General features: G+C 39.3%; 1 protein-coding gene across 2 annotated transcripts; it reads left to right on the top strand.

Annotated features, from left to right (window-relative positions):
* Nucleotides 1–203: 203 nt before the first annotated feature.
* mfsd10 (major facilitator superfamily domain containing 10) lies at nt 204–16,894 on the top strand. 2 transcript variants are annotated; one of them, XM_036525974.1, is made up of 13 exons: nt 204–443; nt 1,535–1,730; nt 2,109–2,205; nt 3,238–3,341; nt 4,954–5,112; nt 6,202–6,390; nt 7,290–7,398; nt 7,502–7,613; nt 13,774–13,882; nt 14,098–14,188; nt 14,657–14,704; nt 14,838–14,927; nt 16,326–16,894. In XM_036525974.1, the coding sequence occupies exons 2-13, from the start codon at nt 1,578–1,580 to the stop codon at nt 16,427–16,429; spliced, it is 1,365 nt and encodes a 454-aa protein (XP_036381867.1). In that variant the 5' UTR covers nt 204–443; nt 1,535–1,577; the 3' UTR covers nt 16,430–16,894. The 2 variants fall into 2 exon arrangements, with proteins under 2 accessions (XP_036381867.1, XP_036381868.1); XM_036525975.1 differs by lacking the exon at nt 204–443 and having other exon boundaries at nt 1,627–1,730; nt 3,270–3,341.
* The last annotated feature ends 7,973 nt before the right edge of the window (nt 16,895–24,867 follow it).

The raw sequence follows: 24,867 nt of genomic DNA, 5'->3' as shown, positions 1-24,867 counted from the left end.
TATTTTGTATGTCTTTTAGGTAGTTAGCTCACTAGTTGTAGACCAAAACTCCTTACTGCTGCTTTAAATGTGTCTGGGTTTTACATGCCTGCATATGCCCACACTAACACCCCACCCCACCCCACCCCACCCCAACACCACCACCACCACCAAACTTCACCAAGTGCACCTTCCTTCCTCCCCTACTTTTACAGCCACCAGCCGCCACTGTTCACAGTGACAGTCATAACAAGATTCGTTCAAACAAACGCCTAAAACCCTGGCTAGCTTCATTCTAAACACATGCGTCACATTTTTGCCATTACAAGTGAAATCGGAAACCTCTTCCTGGTCTTCAGAAACGGGACAAAAGATTTCGCCATTCATGATTATGAAGATAGAATGAGACCGTTAAATCACTGGGCGCTGGCAACAAACAAACCGACATTCATTCCGGAGCAGAGGTGAATATAACTAGCAACATAGTTAAATGAATTGCAAATACTGCACTCTGGTAAACGATGAGAGATCACCGGTGGAGTAGCTAGCCGTTAGCCTGCTAATGGAAACGACGAACATTGCCGTATTTCGATTAAATAATCATACAATGTATTAGTAGATTAGTCTTTATCGAAACGTTTTGCCAAACACACTAGTTTTTAAAATAACTTTTAAATACATCCCAAGACAATAATTCCGTAATCCCTGATACTTTAAGATAGTTTGCTGGATTTATACTCGCTAATTTACAGTGTGCAAGGCTCTATTGCAGTATAGTTAGTCTGGCTAGGGTGCCGTCTATTAAACTAGTTATCCCCAATCACCATGCCGTTGGTTTACTGAAGTGAAGATAGATTAGAAATGCGTTATGAAGCAACACATGAGAAAACTGTACACTTCCGCCTTTAGGTCAGAAGGGATTGCGTCGTATATTGATTTGTCGACGTTCATCTATATTGTTTGTGATTGTTAGCCATAAAATTGTAGTTAGTTAGGCAGTAATGTTACCGTTGTGAGATTACTTTGGGGAATTCAGTTGCTGTGTCACAGGCTGATGTACAAATGTAAACCGTGTACCTTGCTAATTTCCTTGCTATTCAGCCTACGTCTGTCTCAAGAGTTAAATGCTGACTCATGTATGTTCATTGCTTGCCCACCGATTTTACATTTTAGACATTTACTTGCAGTGTAGCCATGTTATTGTTCTAAAGACGTGAGCCGCTAAGCGTTTACTTTTTGGCAGTCTATCGTTTGAGATAAGGGGCGCGACGCAAGGAAGCGCCTTGATTTTTCTCGAGCTACAAACTTCTAGCCGAGCCAGAATCCCCTAAGATCTACATTTATCGAAAGTATATAATCCAGTATTTGTACCAAGGAAATGTGTTTGTTAATATTCCGTGACACTTTTAACAACGCTGTGGAATTTTGTAAGTAGTGGAGCAGCGGTAATGTCATAATGTCTGTGCATGTCTGTCTGAGTGGGAGTGCCTCTGCCTAATTTGCAGAAGAATGTGTTGAAAGCACTCTAAAATCATTTCCGTGTTGTTCCGGGCAGCGCACTCCAGGCAGAACGTGTGCTGTGAGAGGGCGAGTACAGGATGAAGAACTCCGACAGAACACTTTATGAAAAAGACCCTGTCTCCTCCAGGGTTATCACAGTGGTTTTCTTCGCTTTACTGCTGGATCTGCTGGGATTCACCTTGATTTTACCTCTTCTGCCTTCTATTCTTGACCACTATGGAAAAACCGAAGTAAGTGCACATTCGCTGGAGTAAGAGCTTATTAGTCAGCTTTGAGCATGCAGTTGTTTGAAACTTTTCTTAGAGACATTATGTCAGATACCAAAGCTGTTGTGTATTTAAGTATTGAGTGGGCACATTAATTTGATTTTCGGTTAGAATTGTCAATAACAAGGGAGTGCTGTCTGACTGGTGCTTGGTTGTATAAAGTCAGCAGGAGGCCTGGGACTCTGATGCGCTGCAAACAAGCCGTTGTGTGTCAGATACCCTTGTGCCTATCTGAATGACCAAGTTAGTTGGCTCTCTTCTCTTTGTGTGTACGTGTGTGAGAGAGTGTGATTATATTTTTGCTTCTTGCTGAATTTTAACCTTATTGTTTTTTATTAACAGGATGCTGTGTATCAGTCACTGCAGGGCCTTGTTGACTGGTTTAGAGAAGCTGTTGGGGTTCCTATTGAGACAAAATACAACACTGTGCTCTTTGGAGGTAATGCATAGATGTGTGTTTGTAATTTACCACCTTTTTTGTTATTGCTGCATTTTTCCAAACCTGACAGCAATAGCACGTCTATGATGTGTCCTTTACAAAAGTGGTGTGAACACAGCTCGCTATAGTCACTCTTATTGTGCAGTTTCTTCAAATTCCATTTGAAAGGAGCACCAAATAATAGAAAGATGAATAACATACAAGGTATCCTCCATGATTATCAGGGGTTATTGTATATCTCACAGTTTTTGTAATCAAGAGAATAGTTGCATGGATCATAACCTGAATATGTTGAGGGCCCAGGTACACTTGAAAATTGACATGGTGAAATGAATTAAACTGTCACTTGAATCCTTTGGGAAATGGTTTCAGTTGAACTAAATATATACTGTTACCAATTTTACCTGATGTGAAAACAATCTTAGCCAACTAGTCCTGCCTGAGATGTCTTGACAAGCCTCAAATCAAGAACTGTAGCAGAAGTTTAATCTCATTCTACGAAGTCATGCACTGTTGACTGTCTTGAGCTGAGTATATGTGTAGATGTTTTTGGCGCAGTTCAAGCTCAGTAACCTCTTGATTTAGTTGATTATATCCCTTAACACTGTCTCACAGACTATGACTGGCTGTTCACAATGTTTCTTCAACCAAGTGTGGTAATACTTGTTAAAATGTTTACTTATATACCTATGCAATTAAATAGCTATAGTTAACTACTCTGAAGGTGACAATAAAGGGGTGTCCCAGTGTTATTAAATGGATCCATTTGAAATCAAAAGCAGTAGTGAGTTGGCAAGTAATTTTGAAAAGAATAAAGCATGATATTAAGAGGGTTGTGATGTTAAGCAAAGTCTGGCAGGCAGACAACTCCTAAACACCTTAACTCCTGTCTTAAAATCCATCCAACTGATGGACAAGGTGTATGCTGAAAAATAACATAAAGTAAAATTCTTTAATAAAGGCTTACATAGATTTAATTTTGTAGTTTGTCATCACTGTTTGTCATCACTTTCTGTGTGCTCTACCTCTCAGGTCTGATCGGCTCACTCTTCTCTCTGCTGCAGTTTCTGTCCTCACCCCTCTCTGGTGCAGCATCAGATCACTATGGTAGAAGACCACTGATGATGCTAACTACAGTGGGTATTACAGTTCTCATGTCATTTAAGGTGCTACATTTATGGGTTTTAATTTTTTTTCTCCAAGACTGGGTGACACTGTACAACACTGCACCTACACTCAGTGACCACTTTATTAGGTACACCTGTACACCTGCTCATTGATGCAAATATTTAATCAGCCAATCATCTGGCAGCAACTCAGTGCATAAAATCACAAAGACATAGTCAAGAGGTTCGGTTGCTGTTCAGACCAAACATTAGAATGGGTAGGAAATCTGATTTAAGTGACTTTGACTGTGGGATGATTGTTGATGCCCGATGGGGTGGTTTGAGTATCTCAGAAACTGCTGATCTCCTGGGATTTTCATGCAGAACAGTCTCTAGTGTGTATAGAAAATGGCACAAAAAACATCCAATGAGTAGCAGTTCTGTGGGTGAAATTGTCTTGTTAATGACAGAGGTCAGAGGAGAAGGTCAGAGGTCCAAGCTGACAGGACGGCAACAGTAGCCCAAATAACCACATGTTACAGTGCTATGCAGAACAGTGCTATGCAGAAAAGCATTTCTGAACGCACAACGCGTCAGACGTTGAGGTGGATGGGCTACAGGAGCAGAAGACCCCTCAGGGTACCACTCCTGTCAGCTAAGAACAGGAAACTGAGGCTACAATGGGCACAGGCTCACCAAACCTGGACAGTAGACAATTGGAAAGACATCGCCTGGTCTGATGAATCTCGATTTCTGCTGCGACATGCAAATGGTAGGGTCAGAATTTGGAGTAAACAACATGAATCCATGGATCCATCCTGCCTTGTGTCAACGGTTCAGGCTGGAGGTGGTGGCGTAATGGTGTGGGGAACATTTTCTCAGCACACATTAGGCACCTTAATACAAGCTGAGCATCATTTAAGTGCCACAGCCTACCTGAGTATTGTTGCTGATCATGTGCATCCTTTTATGGCCACGGTCTACCTAATGGCTACTTCCAGCAGGATAACGCACCATGCCACAAAGCGCACGTCATCTCAAAATGGTTACAGGAACATGACAATGAGTTGAATGTACTCCAGTGGCCTCCACAGTCACCAGATCTCAGTCCAATACAGGATCTTTGGGATGTGGTGGAATGGGACATTCGCAGCATGAATGTGCAGCCAACAAATCTGCAGCAACTGCGTGATGCCATCATGTCAGCATGGAGCAGAATTTCTAAGGAATGTTTCCAGCACCTTGTTGAATCCATGCCATAAAGAATGCCGGCCGTTCCGGGGGCAAAGGGCGGTCCTACCCAGTATTAGAGAGGTGTACCTAATAAAGTGGTCACTGAGTGTATATTGTAGCAGATCTGTTTATTGGACATTTTCACATGTCATTGTGAATTAGTCCCTAGAAAGGATTTGCATTTAAAAACATTCAAGTTATTACTGTAATTAAAATTATCAATACTTTGTTTTTCTTTGTGCCAGAACAAGTTGTTACAAATTATAGTTTTATATATAGAGAAAATTAACTCCATACATACCTTGGCTATCAGAAGGGTTACTTTTAAGCCACAGGCATAGTCCATTTTAATTTTTGTGCAACTGGTCCTGTAGACCAATGTGTCTCAATGTATGCCCTGTGTTTCCAGGTGGGACTGATGTCTTCCTATGCTTTGTGGGCCATGTCACATAGTTTCAGTGTATTTCTGCTGTCTCGAGTGGTAGGTGGCATCTGCAAGGGTAATGTCAGCCTCTGTACCGCCATTGTGGCAGACCTGCCCTGTCCGAAAACACGCAATCAAGGAATGGTAAGGCCATAACATGGTTCTGGGCATATTTGTCTGAGTGATGTCATATTGTCTTATAATTTTATATGGTTAGTTTTACTGCCATAGTTTATACACAGTGTTTAAATATTACAGTCTGATTACTAGGATGGATTTGAAAAGATTTGTTAACGTGGTTTCTGTTTAATCATGCTTTACTAAGACTGAATGGATGGAGGAGGAAGAATTGAAGTACAAAAATGTCTGTTAGTAGTTGATCATTCTTTAAAGGGCATTTCTTATTGACAGTTTTTGTGTTTGTATAGATATGATATGAGGGGAAAGGCCTTATATTCATGTTATGATACTACATTTTTAGATTATGAATGCGTAAAACATATTCAACATAGAATTTTTGTTCTTCTGCATCAGTGAAAATTAAGCAAAAGCAAGCCAAATCTAACATAAAAAATGTAATTTGATTCAACAGTAAAAGCAGTAGTTTTCTTATTAACATAAAATGGTGTGAAGCTTGGGAAATCAAAAGTATGCCCCCATAATTATAAGTTGTTATGATACTATTAAAACAATTCATCCATTTATATTTATATGGGGTGTTATTATTTTGTAAAACATCAATTGACATTTATCCCTCTAAATTACTGCTCTGTCCAGTTCCCAGCTGGCATAACAAGATTGTTTGAGCCTCCTCTGTCTCTTCAAATGAAAAGGGGGGTCTGGGGTTTTTATGAGACTTGGGTGACCATATAATTGATGACAAAACCATGAAAGAGTTTCATTTAACTTCAATTATTCAATTATCAAATATTTTTTGCTCAGTTAAAATAGATTTTGGTGTGGATTCCTGCTATAGTAAAGGTGTTAACCAACTATAAACAATACCATTGTAGTTGAATTACATTTTAAGATAAAACATATTAAATCACTTTCAGATATATTTATTTGTCTTGCTGTGTAAAACATAAAGAACATTGGGTCATATTCAAATATACATTGTTCCCTTCCACCAGGTATTCTGGTATTTGTCTCAGGACAGGTTTATCACCCCTCTCTGATTCTGACTAGTTCATCTGGATTGCTGTAAACAAACATGTTTTGTGTTGTCATCAGGCAATCATCGGTGTGGCTTTCTCCCTGGGCTTTACAGTGGGTCCTCTGATTGGGGCCTACTTTGCGCGCAGGTCCAGTGTAGAGGAGTTGTTCTACCTGGGCCCAGCTCTACTGGCGCTTTTCTTCTCTGCAGCAGACCTACTCTTCATCTTCCTCATGCTGCCAGAGACGCTGCATAAGGACATCAAGGTAAGTTCTTTTTTGTCAAAGTGTTATTTTTGAATGCTTTTCCCCCTTTATACAGCCCTGCTTTGAAATTACAGGTTGTACTACTGGCTCGTGTCACTGCAACACTCTAGTACTTGCATGTTGCCAATGGCTGTTTTTCACAGTACAGTCATGCAGTATGTTATAGCGTGGTGGGCACTTAGAGGTTTCAAGTGTTCTGGTGGGTCACAGGTTGCTTGGGGGTGGTGTGGGGCTGGGTCCTTGGCCAACCTGGCCTGACAGGTCAAGCTTGTTCCACTAATGTGGGATACTGGTTATTTTCAGCAAGTAACATGATCAGTTTGAGTCAGGCTAGCAAAACTCGGTCTGCCCTCAAGTTCCTTGCTGCATGAGCTACTCAGGTCCCCCCTTTTTAAACTTCTCTGTAAACTGACATCTTTAAATTTAAATGCTGTTTTTGTTAATTACTGATTTTTGTTTAGCGCTGAACCCAAAAAGTTGTGTTTAGGTGACTAAAGAGAAAAGTAACATTTTCTTGGTTTCAGATTAATCTATTTCATATCTCAGAATTTGCTTGAGCGGTTAGATTATGGACAAATCAGAAAAGAGCATCATTGAGTAGCCCTTTCTGTTATCATTAATATTAACCAGTCTTATCCCATTGCATTAATGCTGTTGCTATGAATATTAGGAATACTAGGTAATTTAGAGGTATTCATTTTAAAACAGTGTATTGATTATGAACAGGCAGTCAGCACAGTTTATATTTTTAACGCAGCCCACATAATGCATGCAGGTGTGAAGGCTGTAGGTTGTCTATGAATATGGATGAAAAGGCATCTGAATCTGTAAGTTCACAGAATATCTGCTTCTGTCAGTGACAGCAATTGATAAAAAGTGATAACTTATTCCTGTCACAGGTCTCTGCTGTCTCTTCAGGGATCCAAGAAACAATAGACCTTCTCAACCCAGTGGCTCTTTTTCAGTTTTCTGCTGTGTCAAGGAAGGAAGTTTCACCGTCTAAAGACAGTGAGTATTAAAGACTGCATACTTGCACAGTGAAAATGAACAATACTTAACATATTTAGGGATTCATGTTCAAACAATATTTTTTGTTTCTGTTGAAATTAAGGTATGCTGAATTTGAAAATGCTGGGATTGGTGTACTTCATGTACCTTTTTCTCTTCTCTGGACTGGAGTACACTCTCAGCTTTCTTACACATCAGCGCTTCCAGTTCACCAGGTATGGGTCAAAGAAAGCTCAGAGGGGCTTTTTTCTGAATCGTGCATTCCGGAAACCCTCAACACTTGTTACACACATGCAATTAATAATTTCAAGAATGCAGTGTGAGCTATTGATAGGTATATGAGAATGATATCTATAAATGATGAAGTGATAAGACACTAAATGATAAGACACTAAGGTCCAGATTTAATCTTATTATGATTTCTTTAATTTTGTGATTTAGAAAGTATTACATTTTTATCACTTTGATCATCTTTTTATTCAGTTCAGTGACCACTGAAATACAACCCCAATTCCAAAAAAGCTGGGACAGTAAATGAAATGCAAATAAAAACAGAAAGCTGTAATTGGCAAATTTACTTTGACTAGTATTAAAACATGAAATACCCTGTCTTTATACTGTTTTGTTTCACCTGATCAGCTTCATTGTTTTTTTGAAGATATACGTTTATTCTAAAATTTATGCCTGCAACACTTTCCAAAAATGTTTGGACAGGGACAATTTAGGACTGTGTGACAAGTTGAAATAACAAGGTGATGTGAAGCAGGTGATCTTACACAGGTGAGGCAATCGTGTTATAGTATATAAGGAGCCTCCAAGAAAGGCCTAGTCCTTTGGGAGGAAGCATGGGTTGAGGCTCGCCAATTTGCCAACAGATGCGTCAGCGAATAATCCAGCACTTTGAGAACAACGTTCCCCAAAGACAAATCGGTAGGATTTTGGGCATTTCGCCCTCTACAGTGCACAAAATTATTAAAAGATTCAAGGAATCCGGTCAAATCTCAGTGTATAAAGGGCAAGGCTGAAAACCACTTCTGAATGCGCGCTCCAATCCCTCAGACATCACTGTCTTAAAAATCGTCATGTGTCTGTAATGGATATCATGACATGGGCTTGGGAATACTTTGGTAAACCTTTGTCAGTCAACACCATTCACCACTGCATCTACAGATGCAAGTTAAGGCTTTACTATGCAAAGCAGAAGCCATACATCAACACTGTCCAGAAGTGTCGCTGACTTCTCTGGGCTCAGTCTCATCTTAGATGGACAGTAGCACAGTGGAAGTGTGTTTTGTGGTCAGATGAGTCAACATTTCAAATAATTTTTGGACAAAACAGCCGTTGTGTTCTTCGGGCCAAAGAGGAAAAAGGACCATCCAAGCTGTTATCAAGCTGTCCAAAAGCCAGCATCTGTCATGGTATGGGGATGTGTCAGTGCCCATGGCATGGGTAACTTGCACATCTGTGAGGGCACCATTAATGCAGAAAGATGTATACAAATTTTGGAGTAACATATGCTGCCGTCCAGACGTCGTCTTCTCCAGGGACATCCCTGCATTTTCCAGCAGAACAACGCCAAACCACATTCTGCCTGGATTACAAGTGCATGGCTGCATAAGCAGAGAGTGCGGGTGCTAGACTGGCCTGCCTGCAGTCCTGACCTGTCTCCAATTGAGAATGTGTGGCGCATTATGAAGCGCAAAATACAGCAACGAAGGCCCCGTACAATTGTGCAGCTTAAGACCTGCATAATGGAAGAATGGGGAAAATCCCGCTTGCTAAACCTAACCAACTGGTGTCTTCAGTGCCCAAATGCTTAATAAGTGTTATTAAAAGAAATGGTGATGTTACGGTGGTAAACACTCGACTGTCCCAACTTTTTTGGATCGTGTTGCAGTCATAGACTGCATTAGACATTTAAAAAATTAAATTCACAAGGTAAAGCATCAGATAATGTGTTGTTATAGTGTTTTCAATATAGTACAGGGTGACTAGAATTTACAAATCACTCCTTTTTTTTTATTAGCATTTTCCATACTGTCCCAACTTTTTGGAATTGTGTTTGTAATATTGTCTAAAACAGCAACATTGAAATGTTACTAATTGTCATATTATTCAAACTTCTGAATATGTGGGTTTGACTTAGTTTTGCCATAAATATGAAGTTAGTTCAGTGAATGATAAAAGTAGCATACTGGGGTGAATGCATAATAGTAGCACACTGTTCAGAATGTTCAGTGACATATAAACGCGGGCACTGGAAGGTGTCCCAATCATTGTGGGATCTGTCCTCATTTGCATTGCATAAGTAAAGGGATGCATATATCAACATTGTGACATACACTATATGGACAAAAGTATTTGGACGCCTGACCATTACATTGTAATGACATTGTATTCAAATACATATACTTTAATATGGAGTTGGTCCCCCTTTTGCAGCTATAACAGCTTCCACTCTTCTTGGAAGGCTTTCCACAAGATTTTGGAGTGTTTCTGTGGGAATTTGTGCCCATTCATTCTGTAGAGAATTTATGAGGTCAGGCACTGATGTTGGACGAGAAGGCCTGGCTCGCAATCTCTGTTCCAGTTCATCCCAAAGGTGCTCGATGGGGTTGAGGTCAGGGCTCTGTGGGGGCCAGTCAAGTTCTTCCACACCGAACTTTATAATCCTTGCTTAGTGCACTGGGGCACAGTCATGTTGAAATAGAAAAGGGCCTTTCCCAAAACTTGCCACAAAGTTGGAAGCATAGCATTGTCCAAAATGTTTTGGTATGCTGAAGCATTAAAATTGCCCTTCACTGGAGATAAGGGGCCTAGCCCAAACCCTGAAAAACAGGTGTGGCCAAATACTTTTGTCCATATAGTGTATTACTGTTACAGTTTAACACTTGATCATCTGTAGTCTCAGGCAATCAATAGAGTGGCACGTGTAATTCATATGTTAATGACTATAGATTTTAAAGAAAATATTTTTCTTATTGTATACACTACCAGTCAAAAGTTTTAGAACACATTTTTCCAATTTATTGAAATTTAAGCAGTTCAAGTCCAGTGAATGACCTGAAATGGAACAAAAGGAAGCGGTAAACTGCCAGAGGTTAAAAACGTTTAGGTTACCAAAAACTGAAAAATAATGCAAATTTGGTTCAGAGTTATAAAAAAGGCCTTTTTCAGGGAACATGGGTTAACAACTTGCAGCTTTTGTGCAGCAATGGAAGTAAATTAAGCCTTGAAAATTGATGCAAACAATTTCTACAGGTGTCCCCATTCATTCAAACCCCTGACTAAACAGGAAGAAAAATGTACGTTAGATATTTTTTCTGCTTATTTTTTTTAGATGTTGCACTTTAATCCTAATGTCATTGCATAAACAAAATCATATTTTCCAAATAACACATGTTATTCTAGAAAACTTTAGTGTCACATTAATTTATAGCATTTTGTAGATTCTTTTCTGGCAGGGATTACATTTACAAGATGCAAACCTGGCTGAAAATGAACAGATATTTTTCATGGAACTGTTAAGCAGGGCCGGCCTGATGCGTAAGCAAACTAAGCACCTGCTTAGGGCCCCTGTGGCCACCAGAGGGCCCCCAAGAGCGCTTGAATAGCATTGGTATGTAATAGTGTGAAAAACAGTTTTACTGCCGCTGTTACTAGTAATAATTCCCTAAATCTTGATGCAGAGTTGCAAAGATGAAAAGTGAAAAGATACAAAGAGATGCCGACTGTGTCCGAAGTCGCTCAATCATTCACTCGCTCACTATTCACAGTCATACAATATATTAATAATTTTCTGGATATAGTTTTATGTTTGCAAGTTTATTCGAACATTTGTATGAACATCTTTGTGTCTAACTGTGCCAGCTAGCTAGCTAAGTGACTAGCTAGTTGTAACTGACATTAACCTGCTAGCTAGATAATACTGCTACCCAGCTAGCTAGCTATCACTAGCTAACTTAATGAAAGAACTAGCATCCAGCTTCATCTGTTCAAATTAGTCGAAACTAATGTTAGCTAGCTAGCTGGCACTTAAGTTCAACGATCAAGTGTAAAATGTATATAAGTGCATATGTATATTAGGGATGGTAAGATTCACCGATTCGCATCGGTGCACCGGCATAAAAGTTCACGATGCGATTGCCCCGATTAAGAAAGTGTGCACCGGATACAATTTGGGATGAACTCGGGACACATCGTTTCTAACATCTTTGCATCGGTAAAATCCGATTTATTTATATATAATTACTAGTAGAGGCCCTATGCCTTTATTATTTAAAAATGTGACCAATAATTTGTGACCAATAATTTTATATTTAGATTGAGTCCTCCTCCCTAAACTGTTTCTCCAAGCGCACGCTCTCATCTCCACTGCTGTCAGTGGCCAATTCTCGTCAAGTCTCTCAGCCAAGTCTCGCGTGAGTTGGAGGCATGTCCGGGTGACTCAGACTATCATGGAGGAGGAAGAGCATCACGTTCCACCAAATTGCTGCAAATCAAATGTTTGGCGACACTTTGGATTTTTCAAGAGAGACGGACAATAAATGAGATGCTTACTGAGTTGCAATACTAGAGAAACAAATATGTAAAGTAAAAATGGCACTTTTTAGTTAATTTATGATTTGTCTGCTTAAGGAGAACCAAGGAAATAAAATCAAACTATCTGTACCATATTGAATTGCATAGAATCATATCTTTTGCATCGCATTGTATCGCTTTGAATCGCATTGTGTTGAATCAAATTGTGTCGAATGGCACTGCATCGCAATAGGAGTGAGTCATATCGTATCGCATTAGTAGTTGCTTCATATGTATCTTTAATGTATCGAATTGTTGGCAATGCATCCAGATGTTTATCGCATCAGCTTCAGTGATGGAGATGCACATCCCTAATATATATGCACTATATAGTGAATAGGGAGCAATTTCAGACACAGCCGAAGAACAGCAGAAGAAGCGCTCATATTCCAGTTTAATTTAACAATTGAGTATCAAATATTTTATTTTAAGATTTTATTTCAACATTGGACATTTTGAATGTTGTTTTCATTTAAGACCATAGGCAAACGTTCCTTGCTTTGTGTTCTTTAAGGTCTTTAAGTAGCCTAATAAATGGAAAACAAAGTTATATTTGTCTCCCCTTTTTTTTTTTGATCTGAAAAATGATCCAATCCGTGACTCCAACACCGTGATCCGATCCAAACCGTGAGTTTTGTGATCCGTTGCACCCTTAGTGTGAATGATCAAGCATTGACAATGGTCAATAGTATTGGCAGTGCCAAGGCGGTGGGGGGGGCCCCAAATCAAATTCTGCTTAGGGCCCCATAAAGGTTTGGGCCAGCCCTGCTGTTAAGGCTAGTATTGCAGCTCTAGGGGAGGCATAAAGCACAGACAGCTACTTCTACTTGCTAGTGATGACTCACCGTTTTAAGATTCATTTTTTCCTGGTGTTAATGACACTTTTATTAAATTTTGTCATTCACATACTTGCTGTCGTTGGATGAAACACTGACATTATCACAATGATGTTCTGCCTACTGTTCATGGTTACATTGGGGAATCATTCAGTACATTTACATGGACAACAAAATTCCGATATTAACCCGATTAAGACAATACTCTGATTAAGAAAGTACCATGTAAACAGCGATTTCTGATTACCTTAATCCAGTTAAGGTCATACTTGAAGTAAACACTAATCAAGTTAAGACAGGTGGAGTATTCCTATTTTAGTTGCATTATCAAAGACATGTACACACCTTAATCACACTATTAACATCCTGTGGGAGTTTTCGCTGGTGGTCAACCGTTTGACAGCAAACGAGACCATGGCCAGAGACGGTTTAGAAAGATCTGTAAGATCTGGAGACGACGCCGTCGTCCATTTGCACGTATGGCTTGACAAATAAGTAACTGCACTTGAAGTTTCCGTAAAATTAAAAATGAAACACCCAAAACAGTGTATGGTACCATAACGAACTGTATGTCGTTAGCGTAGCCGACGTGAAATTCTGGAGGGAACGTCGGACGGCATGACGTGGGAACGTAATAGATGTGTGCCAGCACTCGATCTATGCTCTATAACATGTAAAACTGGAACATGGAAGGAATATTTTAAAAGCAACTCATGTAAACATCTTAATCAGAATATTGTCTTATTCAGAATAAGGTCAGTAGTTAGATTACTGCTGTCCATGTGAACGTAGTCACTTTTATGTATTGCTAATTTTGCTAATTTAATTTAATTTGCTAATTAAGTCCTAGATGATGACATTGAATGCTTGGTGCCACAGAGACCAGACACCCGTCAACAGCAATACTAATGTCTCTTGATGAACACTGTTTCCTCATATTTTCTACATATCATTCCAGCATGCAACAGGGAAAGATGTTTTTCTTCATTGGTATCACCATGGCAGTGATACAGGGGGGATATGCCCGCAGGATCAAACCAGAGCATCAGATCAAGACTGTTCAACTGGTAAATACTTCAGTGTGCTAACAACGGTCAGCATTAAAACTGTAGAGTAACTGTGACAACAGTTTTGGCTTTGATATGGCAATGAACATATATTTCAGCATCATATTGGATGGTAAGGTCAGCCCTCTCCATCTGACCTGTTGTTGTGTAATTTGCTGTAATAGAATTTACCGTGTTGTCAGCTGTAAATCAGTATTTTAAAATATATTTTGCAGGCTATCTTGTCACTGATCCCAGCTTTCATTCTCATTGGATTATCTTGGAATTTGAGTATGCTCTACACTGGATTGTTTCTGTACTCATTTGGTAAGTATTGAGAGCATGTAGTGCTACTTATAAAAGCTATTTAGCTGTTTATTTTATAAATGTTTCTTTGTATGTAGTATGATGTTTAGCAAGACTACCCAGTCAGGTATCAAGAAATTTATGTTACATCACCTGTTTGTCATTTAGCTGGTTCTCTTATCCAGGGCAAGTTACACAGGTTTGAAAAAATGTAAAATTTCCTGGAAAACGTCAGTGTTTAGTTGAACGTTATACTCAGTGTTTAGTTGGATGGAGACAGAAGCAGTAGCACAGCTAGTAGTTCTCATAAGGCTAATTTCTAGCTGCTAGATGTGTCAGCTTTGTCATAAAACCAAAGTTACTTACAATTGTGAACCTCGGTAAAAACAGAACATTAAAACCTTTCCTTTCAGGTAAGATTCTGTTACTATCTTATGTCTGTTTTTGTTTTAGCATATTCATTTACTCCTCTTTCTTCTTTCCATGTAGCAGCTGCAGTTGTTGTTCCTTGTCTCTCTGCTCAGGTCTCTGAACATGGTGAGAGAACATTGCAGTTCACATGATATTCAAACTGCTCCACTGTGTGCAAGTTAGGGTGTATGAATTCCTGTTGTTCAAAAACTTAATCTTTGCAGTTCAAAGTTCAAAAATGTTATGTGTCTTTCTTAAGGTTCAGCAAGTCAGAAGGGCACAGTGATGGGAATCCTGCGCAGTTTGGGGGCACTGGCTAGGGCACTAGGCCCTATTGTTGCATCTTCATGTGAGTCCTTCTCTACATTTTTTGCATGTGAAATGTTAGATGAGATGACCTTTTGTGTTTTTGGACTTTTTATGGTAGATGTGAGTATAGTTTAAATTCAGTTTGTTGCACCGTTGTTCCACATCCACTCAAGATTCAGCACTAATGTCTCTGATGGAGTAGGGGGTGCTGCTAGGGGCCTGATTGCTTGTTAAACAACAAAATCACTTGTTTTGTTTGCAAACTGTCTCTGACTCAGTAGAAAATACCTAAAATATGAATCAGCATTAAGCGTGCAAAGCATACACTAGCTTGCTCAGTAGCCAGTTATTACACAAAGGTTAGGCCTTCCCTGGTACATATTTGTGATGACACAACCTCCTGTTAATAAGATCTACAGTTGCCCAATGTTAGATGATAATCCAGATTGTCTGTTATTGTGTATTTACTGGAATGGAATCCATATATATGCCGAGTTTTCTAGCTTTCATGTATCTAGTAACCTGGTTTTTCCCCCTATAGTAACTTCTCAGGGATTTTTTTTCGCATTTGGTTGCATATTCAAATTAATTGAATATTAATATATAACATTATAATCCAAATTGAGAAGCTGTTTGAATCTAAATTAAGAAAGATCTGTTCATTGAGACTTTAAATCTACTTGACCCCAGTCAGTCCATCTTGCCATTCAACTGAGGCTGCTCATCTCACTGTAACAGAAGTTCTAAATTATGCAAAAGCAGCCCTCTTGTCCTCGGTCTTAATCCTTCTTGATGTCTCTGTCATGTTCAGTATAGCTGACCATCAGGCCCTGTTAGCAACCCTGACAGAGTTGGGAATCTAGAGCAGTGCCCAAAAATGGTTCTTACCTCTCTGATACTCCTGAGTATCCTGGTGTGATTCTGTCTCAAAGTCCTCAAAGTTCCATCTCAATTTTCAGGCTGCATCTTCCTTTAACTAACACCCATCTGTAAACATTTGTGCTGTATCCTCAAACTTCACCTTGTACTTAAGAGAATATGACATATTATGTAATGACTCCTACTATGGATTGTGATACTTTTGATTTAGTATTGCCTCTGTTCTTAGTCTAATCTCCATTGTATGCACTTTTATAAGTCACTTTGGTCAGGAGCATCTGCCAAATAACCAAATATAAAATATGAATATAAACCTCAAGTGCCAAAACAGGCAGAAGAAACAAATATACCATATGCCAGAGATCAGGAAAAGGTTTGTCTGAGGTGTAATGTGATGATTAGATTTACCAAAAAATTCAAAAAAGTGTTGTGAACAAAAGCGTGTCTGCAGCTATGATGTGTTGTACTATTAATGTGGGATGCAGTGTTATCCTTGTTACTACATGCAACTGCTTTTTAAAATCTTCTAATCTTCACATGTTCTGTTATGCTTTCGCAGTGTATTGGCTGGCTGGAGCTGAGTCATGCTTTATTGTCAGTTCAGCCCTTTTTGTTTTCCCGCTGTTCTTGCTGAGGAGACACAGATGGTCCAAGGAGGAGTGACAGGAAGGGCTGATGAAGAGGAGAAGCAGTCACCCAAGGCCAAGCCTTGAAGGAGCTTCTACCTTTGTGCTGCTGTGCACACACAATCCCATTTTGATTTTTATGGTGGGGGTTTTATATTATTTTTGTACATCTTTTCCATTTTCCTATGTGCAAACTGTAAATAAGCCAGAGGGTAATCATTTTAGGAGTTTGTCCAATCGTTGTCCGTATACAGATATCTGTAACAGATTAGTCCCTTTTTATGACAGTTCAATCTAAGGAAAAAAATTCTTGGTTCTATACTTTTTCTCATTCTTAAATGGAAAATTTGATTGCTGATACGATCTAATATCACACAAAGATGAGCCCACAAGAAACTGAAAAGGAAAACCAAACATGTTAATGTACAAAGCCACAGTTATTGTTTGTATATTATTACATAAGTGTCTATTCATACTGTGGAATAATATGTTTGATATTTGATGACAGGAATGTGTGAATTAAGTCCTGTTAAAGTTTGTACTCATTAATAAAATATGAACTGTAAATCTTATGTGGCAGGAAATCATTAAAATAATAATTTCACTATACAACTGAAAAGTAGCTGCTAGCAAAATAGATCTCCGCACTTCCCAAGTGATGACAGAAATCTGGCACTGGCCTAAAAAAATTGCATAACTTTGTCAAGGGTTAAAGTGTTAATGCACAGAATATAGATTATAAAAGCCGTGCAACCCTTTACAGACAGTATTTTATACCAAGTCATTACATCAAGCTCAGCTTAGTTCAGTGCCTCAGGTTTTTCAAATGGAACTACATTTTTGCTAGGTGGTTGCTAGGGTAAACAATATGGTTGCTAGGGACACACCCACCTTTGGTGAGTGTTGGGTCACATGACCCAAAGCAGCATATCAGGTCCTGTGGCTATTGGTCAAATGGTGACTGAGTGGTAAGACTTTGAAAAATGAATTGACATCAATGGGAGGATGGAGGGGTGAGTGAACGACAAAAAGACGAGTGTGGGTCAGTGTGGCTTCAGTGACAGTTGGGTGATTTGACCTGAGCCAGCATATGAGGTACGGTGGCTTTTCAGCCAAAGGTGACCGAGCAGTAAGACCTTAAAAATGAACTGAGGTGAATGGGACAATGGAAGGATGAATAAATGAGTAAAGGACAAGTGAAAGGTCAGTATGGGTTTCAGTGAGTGGTGGGTGGCATGACCTGAGCCAGCATATGAGGTACTGTGACCGTAGGCCAAAAGGTGACTGAGCGGTAAGACTTTGAGAAATGAATTGAAGTCAATGGCAGGATGGAGGGATGAGTGAATGACAAAAAGACGAGTGCAGGTCAAGAAGTCTTGGATGAGTGTTGGGTGATTTGTCTGATCTAATGCAGTTGCGCAGCACACTGGAGATGAATACTAGATGAAGCAATCTAAAAGGTTTTGCATGTTGTCAGGAAGACAGTAGCTTATGAGTCTGTCCTCTTTGTGTTCATTTTGAGGTAGGAGGGAGCACAGAACTAAGTTTCCCTGGTTGGCTGTCTTAATAGGTTTATATGGGGTATTGGGGTCAGCCAAGGCAAGTTTGGTCACCTGGCATTCAAGCTGTGATGGCAGGTATGTTAGTGTGAGGACAGGATTGGCAAAAAAAGGTCAGTGGCTTCAGTAAGCCCGCCCAGGGTCGCTTCAGGAAGGGTCCGTTCCCAAGTGGCTGCATCACTCTTGTCCTTGTGAATCTGTTCCTTCAGAGACTCTGACAGAAAAATAGGTATAAAAAATGAGTCAGACCAGCAATCTTAGCTAGCAGTGTGGTGGGTTCTAAACATTTCTAAAGGACACCTTTCATCCAAATAACTTTTAATATGTATGCACTTTTAAAATACTACATAGGTACAATGGCAGTATCAAACCTGGCAATTCAAATTTAGATGCGTTGGTTCAGTGGCACATCAGTTTTCACTATACTGTAATAAAAACATTCCATTCTGAATTCAGAGTACCCTGTGTATGTTTACTGTACTGTTGTCTGTTTCTGATTTGACTGGGTTTTATTTATGTTGGTTTAAATTTCAGTATTTCATCAAAAAAGCTTTGGTAGCACCTGTATTGTGTTCTGCCACATGCATAGACATGACAGGAAGGTGAAGCAATGGAATGGAAAGGTTAGAGCTGAATACTAGTATGGGATTCAGACCAGTTCTTGCTATGGCAACAGGTATTTTGAATGTCCATCTTCCGATTGCAATGCAGCCACAAAGAGGAAAAATCAAAAGCAGAATACTGTCTAAGAAAGTCATTCACAATCAGATTTAATCAAAAGAATAACAGAGTTAATACAATTCTCTAGGAGTCAGAGTAGAGATGAATAACAAAAATAGTACATGACAAGTGGTTCACCATAATATGCCGTGTTGAGATTTGATCACAACTGTGCTTCATAAAATTGCTAATAACTGCTGCCATTTTTCTGGTTAGGGCTAAATGTATTTTATCATGGGTGACTAGCACATAGCAAGTTACAGAAGTGAGTTTACTATGCACAGAAATTTCAAATCAATACAGAAAAGACAGGTGACACTCATGCTTGCTGGAGAAGTGGAAATTTTGTATTTCTTGCATTAACATCAGGTTCAAATTTTTCCTCCTCCCATGAATAGGCTTGCACCTGTTTCTATACCAGCTAAACTAATATGCCACTGACTTTTAATTTTAACAATTTAATATGGATCTCTCAGTGATACCTCCAACATATACATCAGGGTTGTGATTACACTATTTCATGACCAAAGGTATAAGTTTAATCAAAATATAATAAAGAAGTGAAAAACAGTAAAGGGAAATTTAAAAATGATTAGAACATGCTTCTTGAAATAAAAAAAAAGTTATACATTATCAGAACCATCAACTTTGATGTTTAATTTTTTAAAATTATAAACTCAAATATAAACTCATTTTAATGACAAAAACATAGAACATTGGAATGAAATGTACTCCAGTTTATTTAATTACATATTTATTTAAGTATGCTGTTACTGTGCATCTAATGAAACACGTCACCTCTGTCTGCTATGACAAAGAAACAACTCTTACCACTATTACATAGACAGGTTTTACACTAGACTTCATACTGACCCTTGAGGCTCATCTAGTAGTCAAAAGGTAAGCATCTGTGCTTCAATCTGATAAGACTGTGAGAGCATACCTTCCTCTGCACTGATCTTTTGCTTTGTCTTGTTTCCTGCACTGACACATGCACTGAAAATACATGCTATTTTGAGTCCAATGATCTTTAAAGAGATAGTTAGCTATACTGCCAAAACTTGTCTTACAATGATTAATAACGTTGGTTAGTAGTTTATTATCTGGTTTGTAGCTAGCTAAGCTGTAGCTGCGTAATAGTGAAAGCCTAGGTATAGTGAGATAGGTGAACTGGTGACCTAACATTACATAGCAAACAACAAAAACTTACCTTCCTGTTATAATAAATGTATAATTAATACTAAATTATGTGTACCGGTAGCACCGTTTGGATGGCTGTGTGATATTTTTTTATAGGCTACCCGAAAGTACAATAGCTGTGTTCGCCTTCTCCTCCTCCATGCCACATTCTGTGCCTCGTGAGAATGCAAGTGGTGTCTAACTGGAAAATATAGATGTTTCTAAATTTGCGATGATTTCACACGACAATATAACATACTACAAATGTAAGTATGTAATCAACCAGTCGCAGACTGGGTACTACACTGAAAAATAGCATGCAGTATACAGTATATACTTGTGTAGTACACAGTATGCAGTAGGCGGTTTTGAAAACAGCCACTGCGATTTCTGCAGCGTACTTTTTGCGTCACGTCCTGCCTCCTGCACGCTCTACCCAGGCGCTGCCCCTCATCTAAACCAAACCGGAGTATTTCCTGTAGGTGAGAACGCGTCTGACACAGACAAGCTCCTGTTGTGTGCTACATGTGTGAAAGGGCAACTCTGGACGATGTGCGGACCTGATTCTCCGGACATTGTCTGAAGTTCATATGTGACAACGGCTAATGAGATTTGTCAATGTCAGGCCAATATCAAGCCAATGCTTTGTCTGCTTTAAAGTATACGTAACTTATCATTTCAATGGTTCTTTAAAATTCAACTAATGATTACAACAGGCATTTAAAGGGATACTCCAACATTTTTGGAATTCACTTATTTGCCTTCAATCCTGTCTGATAAGAGGGTATATACCGTTCTCTTCTCTGTGCATCCAATAACCCAGTCTGACGGCGCTACCGCTAGCCTAGGTTAGCATAGTCGCTGTAAGTGCATTGGATACATTTAGCCTCAGTGACAAAATTTCCTAACTTCCTAGCAACTGCTAGCACAAGCTGTTGGCTTGTGTTAGCAAAGCATCATATTAAGATCATCATTTTATGATACCGTTTATTTTATTTTGGCTGTATTTTACATGTATACCTCTGTTAGAGCAAGAATATTTACAAAAAGTAGTGCCAATTGAACAGCTCAATAAAACCTAATGAACTGAGAGCTCAGAGGAAAAGAGAAATAGCATACACATGGGGTCCTCAAGACTGAGAAACACTGCTCCGATGGTACACCGGCCAGCTGATGTATTTTTAGACTGATATTATTTTTAAATAACAACGAGCTCAGATAAAGTATGTCCTTGCAGCAATCCAAATGGATTGATTAAAATCAATTGTAGGGGGGTGGTGCTCATCCAAAAAAGACTGCAGAGAATGGTGAAACTTAAAAATAACTAAGATAACAAAAAACACAAGTGTCCAATAAACTCAATGCTCTTTCAAAAGAGTGTTCTGAACAATTTTGTCCCCCTGCCTTCAGTTACCAACTTTGGAGCTTTTGCTCCAACCCTGCCTGAAACTGCTGGGGCAGTTTCACCTGTGAAGTAGGTTCAGGCTAATGTTGGTGTCACAGTGGGGTGTTGGTCAGGACACAGGAGTCAGGTTCCGGGTTCAGAATTTTATTGAAGATTTCGTGGGGATGTGTAGAATGTGTGTCTGTGTGTGTGTGTTGTGGGTGAGTGTGAGTGTGTGTTGTTTGTGTGTGTGGTTTCCTGCAAGGGAAGGAGCAGGAATACAGAATTAGGCCATTACAGTCACAAATATGAACAATTCCCACAGCATTAAACACCACAAGTACATGGATAGCTCAATGGGATGGGAGCCCTCTACATGAACACAAATGTGACCTAACTAAACCTACAGACTTGGTGCAGCTATGCGTTCATGAATTTTCTCTACATGCAAGTGGTATACACAATCTGGCTGTGAGCTAATAGCGGCTAGTTTGCCTACTGCTTAGGAAGCCGCCCCTTTACTCTACTGTGCATACGCGACAAGGCTAACAGTAGGACCCAGTTAGCAGGAGGTCCTAGATGTGCACCGTTCTGATTACACTGTACTGCATGCATGAGGAAACAATGATGCTAGCTAGCTGGATTTACGGGAGGAATAATCATTTCGTCTGCTATTTGCCCTGCAACAGTGTAGTCTACTGCACAAACAATGCGTGATGCTACCGCGTTGCCTTCCACGAACAAACACTTTGTCTCGGTACAAATAACAGACGAACATGATCTTAATTAATGTGGACACATAATATGTATTGAATAAGAATACATATCACCCTTCCCTCTCTACATACAATTGTAATGCAATTGTAACTGTCTTGCTTAAATTTGATTGCTGACTTGTAGTGCAGAATCTGAAATATTTCTTCTTCATTTTACATGACACAACTTCTTGTGTTTTTAAATGTTTCTGAATCCTCAAACTTTTTGATTATTTTCAGGTTTACGTGAAAATATTAGATTTTCAATGTGGTCTCAGACTTTTGGACCCCACTGTATATTCATATAACACTTGGTTATATGAAAATTTTTTGTGCGGTCTTTTAAAGAAATAAATGGGAGTGAATGTGGAGACACTGTAAAGGTGAAAAAATAAAAATTAAATGTTAAATAAATTAGAGAGTGTTATTTAGTACACACAAGTGTACTAATGAATAATATTGGTAATTTATCTATGAATGATAGAGCCATTGTAGGTTTTGTCTCTTGGTTACCATAGCAACACACACAAAACAATTCCAGAGTTGAAAAATATTTTCTTCAGCTTCTAAACCTGGTATTTAAATCTTGACTGCAAGTGACCTGCTCAGTAATTGTGACAACTGGTGATGGTGTACACACCTGTTAGATAAATTGCAAGCCATCACTCATGGAAGTAATGTCCTCTGCAAGCCACAGTTGCATGATATATGTACTTTATCTCCATGCACCCATGAGGAGGCAGACAGCAGGATGATTTTGCACACATCTCATGCTGCACAGAATGACCATCAAAAGATCATGATTCGAACTGTTGATACACATGTCGTAGTGCTGGCAGTTGCTGTGGTGCAAAGTCTTGGTGACACTGAACTCTGGGTTGCATTTGGAACAGGGACGAACTTCAGGTACTTAGCTGCACATGAAATTGCACATGGGCTTGGTCCTGAGAAGGCACCTGCACTTCCAATGTTTCATGCTGTGTCTAGCTTTGTTGGACAAGGGAAAAAAACAGCATGGGCAATGAAGAAGGTTCTCCCAGAACTTACTCAGGCATTGCTGGAATTGAGCTGTGCTCCATCTGACATTCCAGCACATGTAGCTGAAACCATTGAAAGGTTCACAGTTTTGCTTTATGACAGAACCAATACATGTCTGCTTGTTAACACAGCCAAAAAGGCACAGTGTTCGTCAAATTCCACCTACAAGTGCAGCTCTTGAACAGCAAGTGAGGAGGGCAACCTATCAGGGTGGCCATATATGGGGCCAGGTATTACTGCCATCTCCTCTATTGCCTTGTCCAACTAAATGGGGGTGGGTCAAAACAGAGGGTGGCATTTTTGAACCACACTGGACCTCACTTGCTGAAGCATTTAAAGACTGCTATGAACTTATCGTCTGCAAATGTACAAAAGACTGTATTAAGCAATGAAAATGCAGAGCAGCATCACTGCAGTCTACTGCATTGTGTTTATGTGAGGGAGAGTGTCGGAAACTATGAATACCTCAATGCAGTTTGAGTAGGCAGGTAGGTAGCAGAGCAGGACAGTACAGCAAAATATGCTTAATCAACAGAGGAGTTCTGCAGGAATGGCATGATGGCGGTTCTTCACCCTTTCAATGCAGTTTGAGATATTTGTTGTATAGTTAGCAAATTAAGATGAGTTGTTAAATGGTAAGACTAGTTGTTTAAAGTTAATTTCATTGGTTCTTCATTCTGTTTCTTGTTGTGCATATCAAAAAAGAGGAAAAAAAGGAAAAAAAAATCCTAATCCTAATGAACTGGCACCTTGCCGTGGTGGATTAGCTTGCGTGTCTCTGTGACCCTCTGAGCTGTTTAAAAAGAAGGATCTTTTTGTTCCATCTATGGTTAATTGCTCTGGGGTACACCAGACAAATATCAGCTCTTTATCAGTTATTATTATGCATATATATTTTAATGCTTGAATGATTCTTAATTCAGATCACACTACATGAATTTACACCTCAATTTATTAACCTACGAATGGTAATATTTGGTATTACAGGGGCCAGATTTGTAAATCTCTGATATCTAAGTATTTAAGGACCTTCTTTGTGAGTATGTCCCCAGTATTAGATTGATTTATGGTAAAATATATAATTGTATTAGTTGCTAGTTTCTACTTTCAATCCTTTTTCACCTAACAAAAGCCCGAGGGGCCGGATTTGAAGCGACTCCATTTCTAAATCTGATCAGACCACCTTTATGAGTTTTTCTACCAAATTTGATGCTTTTATCATAAAATGCACAATTGTTATGCTAAACTGCCCGACTAGTTTGAAGGTTCTCAGCACTCTGTCCAGAAGAGGTCGAAGTTTGAAAAGTGGAGCGTAGTTTGGCTGTTCTCTCTCAACTCTCAAAGCGTTGTCATTAAAATGTAAACAGGAACTGATGATTTGGAATTGATTTCAGGACATGATACAGGAAAAATTTGGTGTCCACATCAGTGACTGACTGTCTGAATTCCAATAATCTGTGATTTTCGCCTTTTTCAGTAGTCCTAAACTAATCTGCATAGCAGGAAAAACTTGCATCTCTGCCGCACCTGTGGGCTTCCATTCCCTCAGGCAAGTGTTTGGTGCTAGCTCGAGAGCTCGCACAGCCTCAACATACATGTTAGTTTTGATCACCATCAGGTTTCAGAAAGTGGGTTTAGTGAAAACTCAGAGTTAGTTGACTCACAGTTGAAGGAAACTGGCCCTGTAGTTGAAGGAAAGGGTTTTCTGTTTTACAAAGCCAGTTACTATGGCAACATATTCCGTGAAGCTAATCTGGTCGCTGGCAGGTTTTCTTCAACTAACCCTGAGTTAATCCTCCTCTTTAGCTGAAGCCTGTAGACTGAAGGAGGTGTCAGACAT

This window comes from Megalops cyprinoides, chromosome 4 (assembly GCF_013368585.1).
Source record: "Megalops cyprinoides isolate fMegCyp1 chromosome 4, fMegCyp1.pri, whole genome shotgun sequence".
Taxonomy (NCBI): domain Eukaryota; kingdom Metazoa; phylum Chordata; class Actinopteri; order Elopiformes; family Megalopidae; genus Megalops; species Megalops cyprinoides.
Note: the sequence above shows the minus strand (reverse complement) of the source record. Positions and strands in the feature narration are given on the sequence as shown.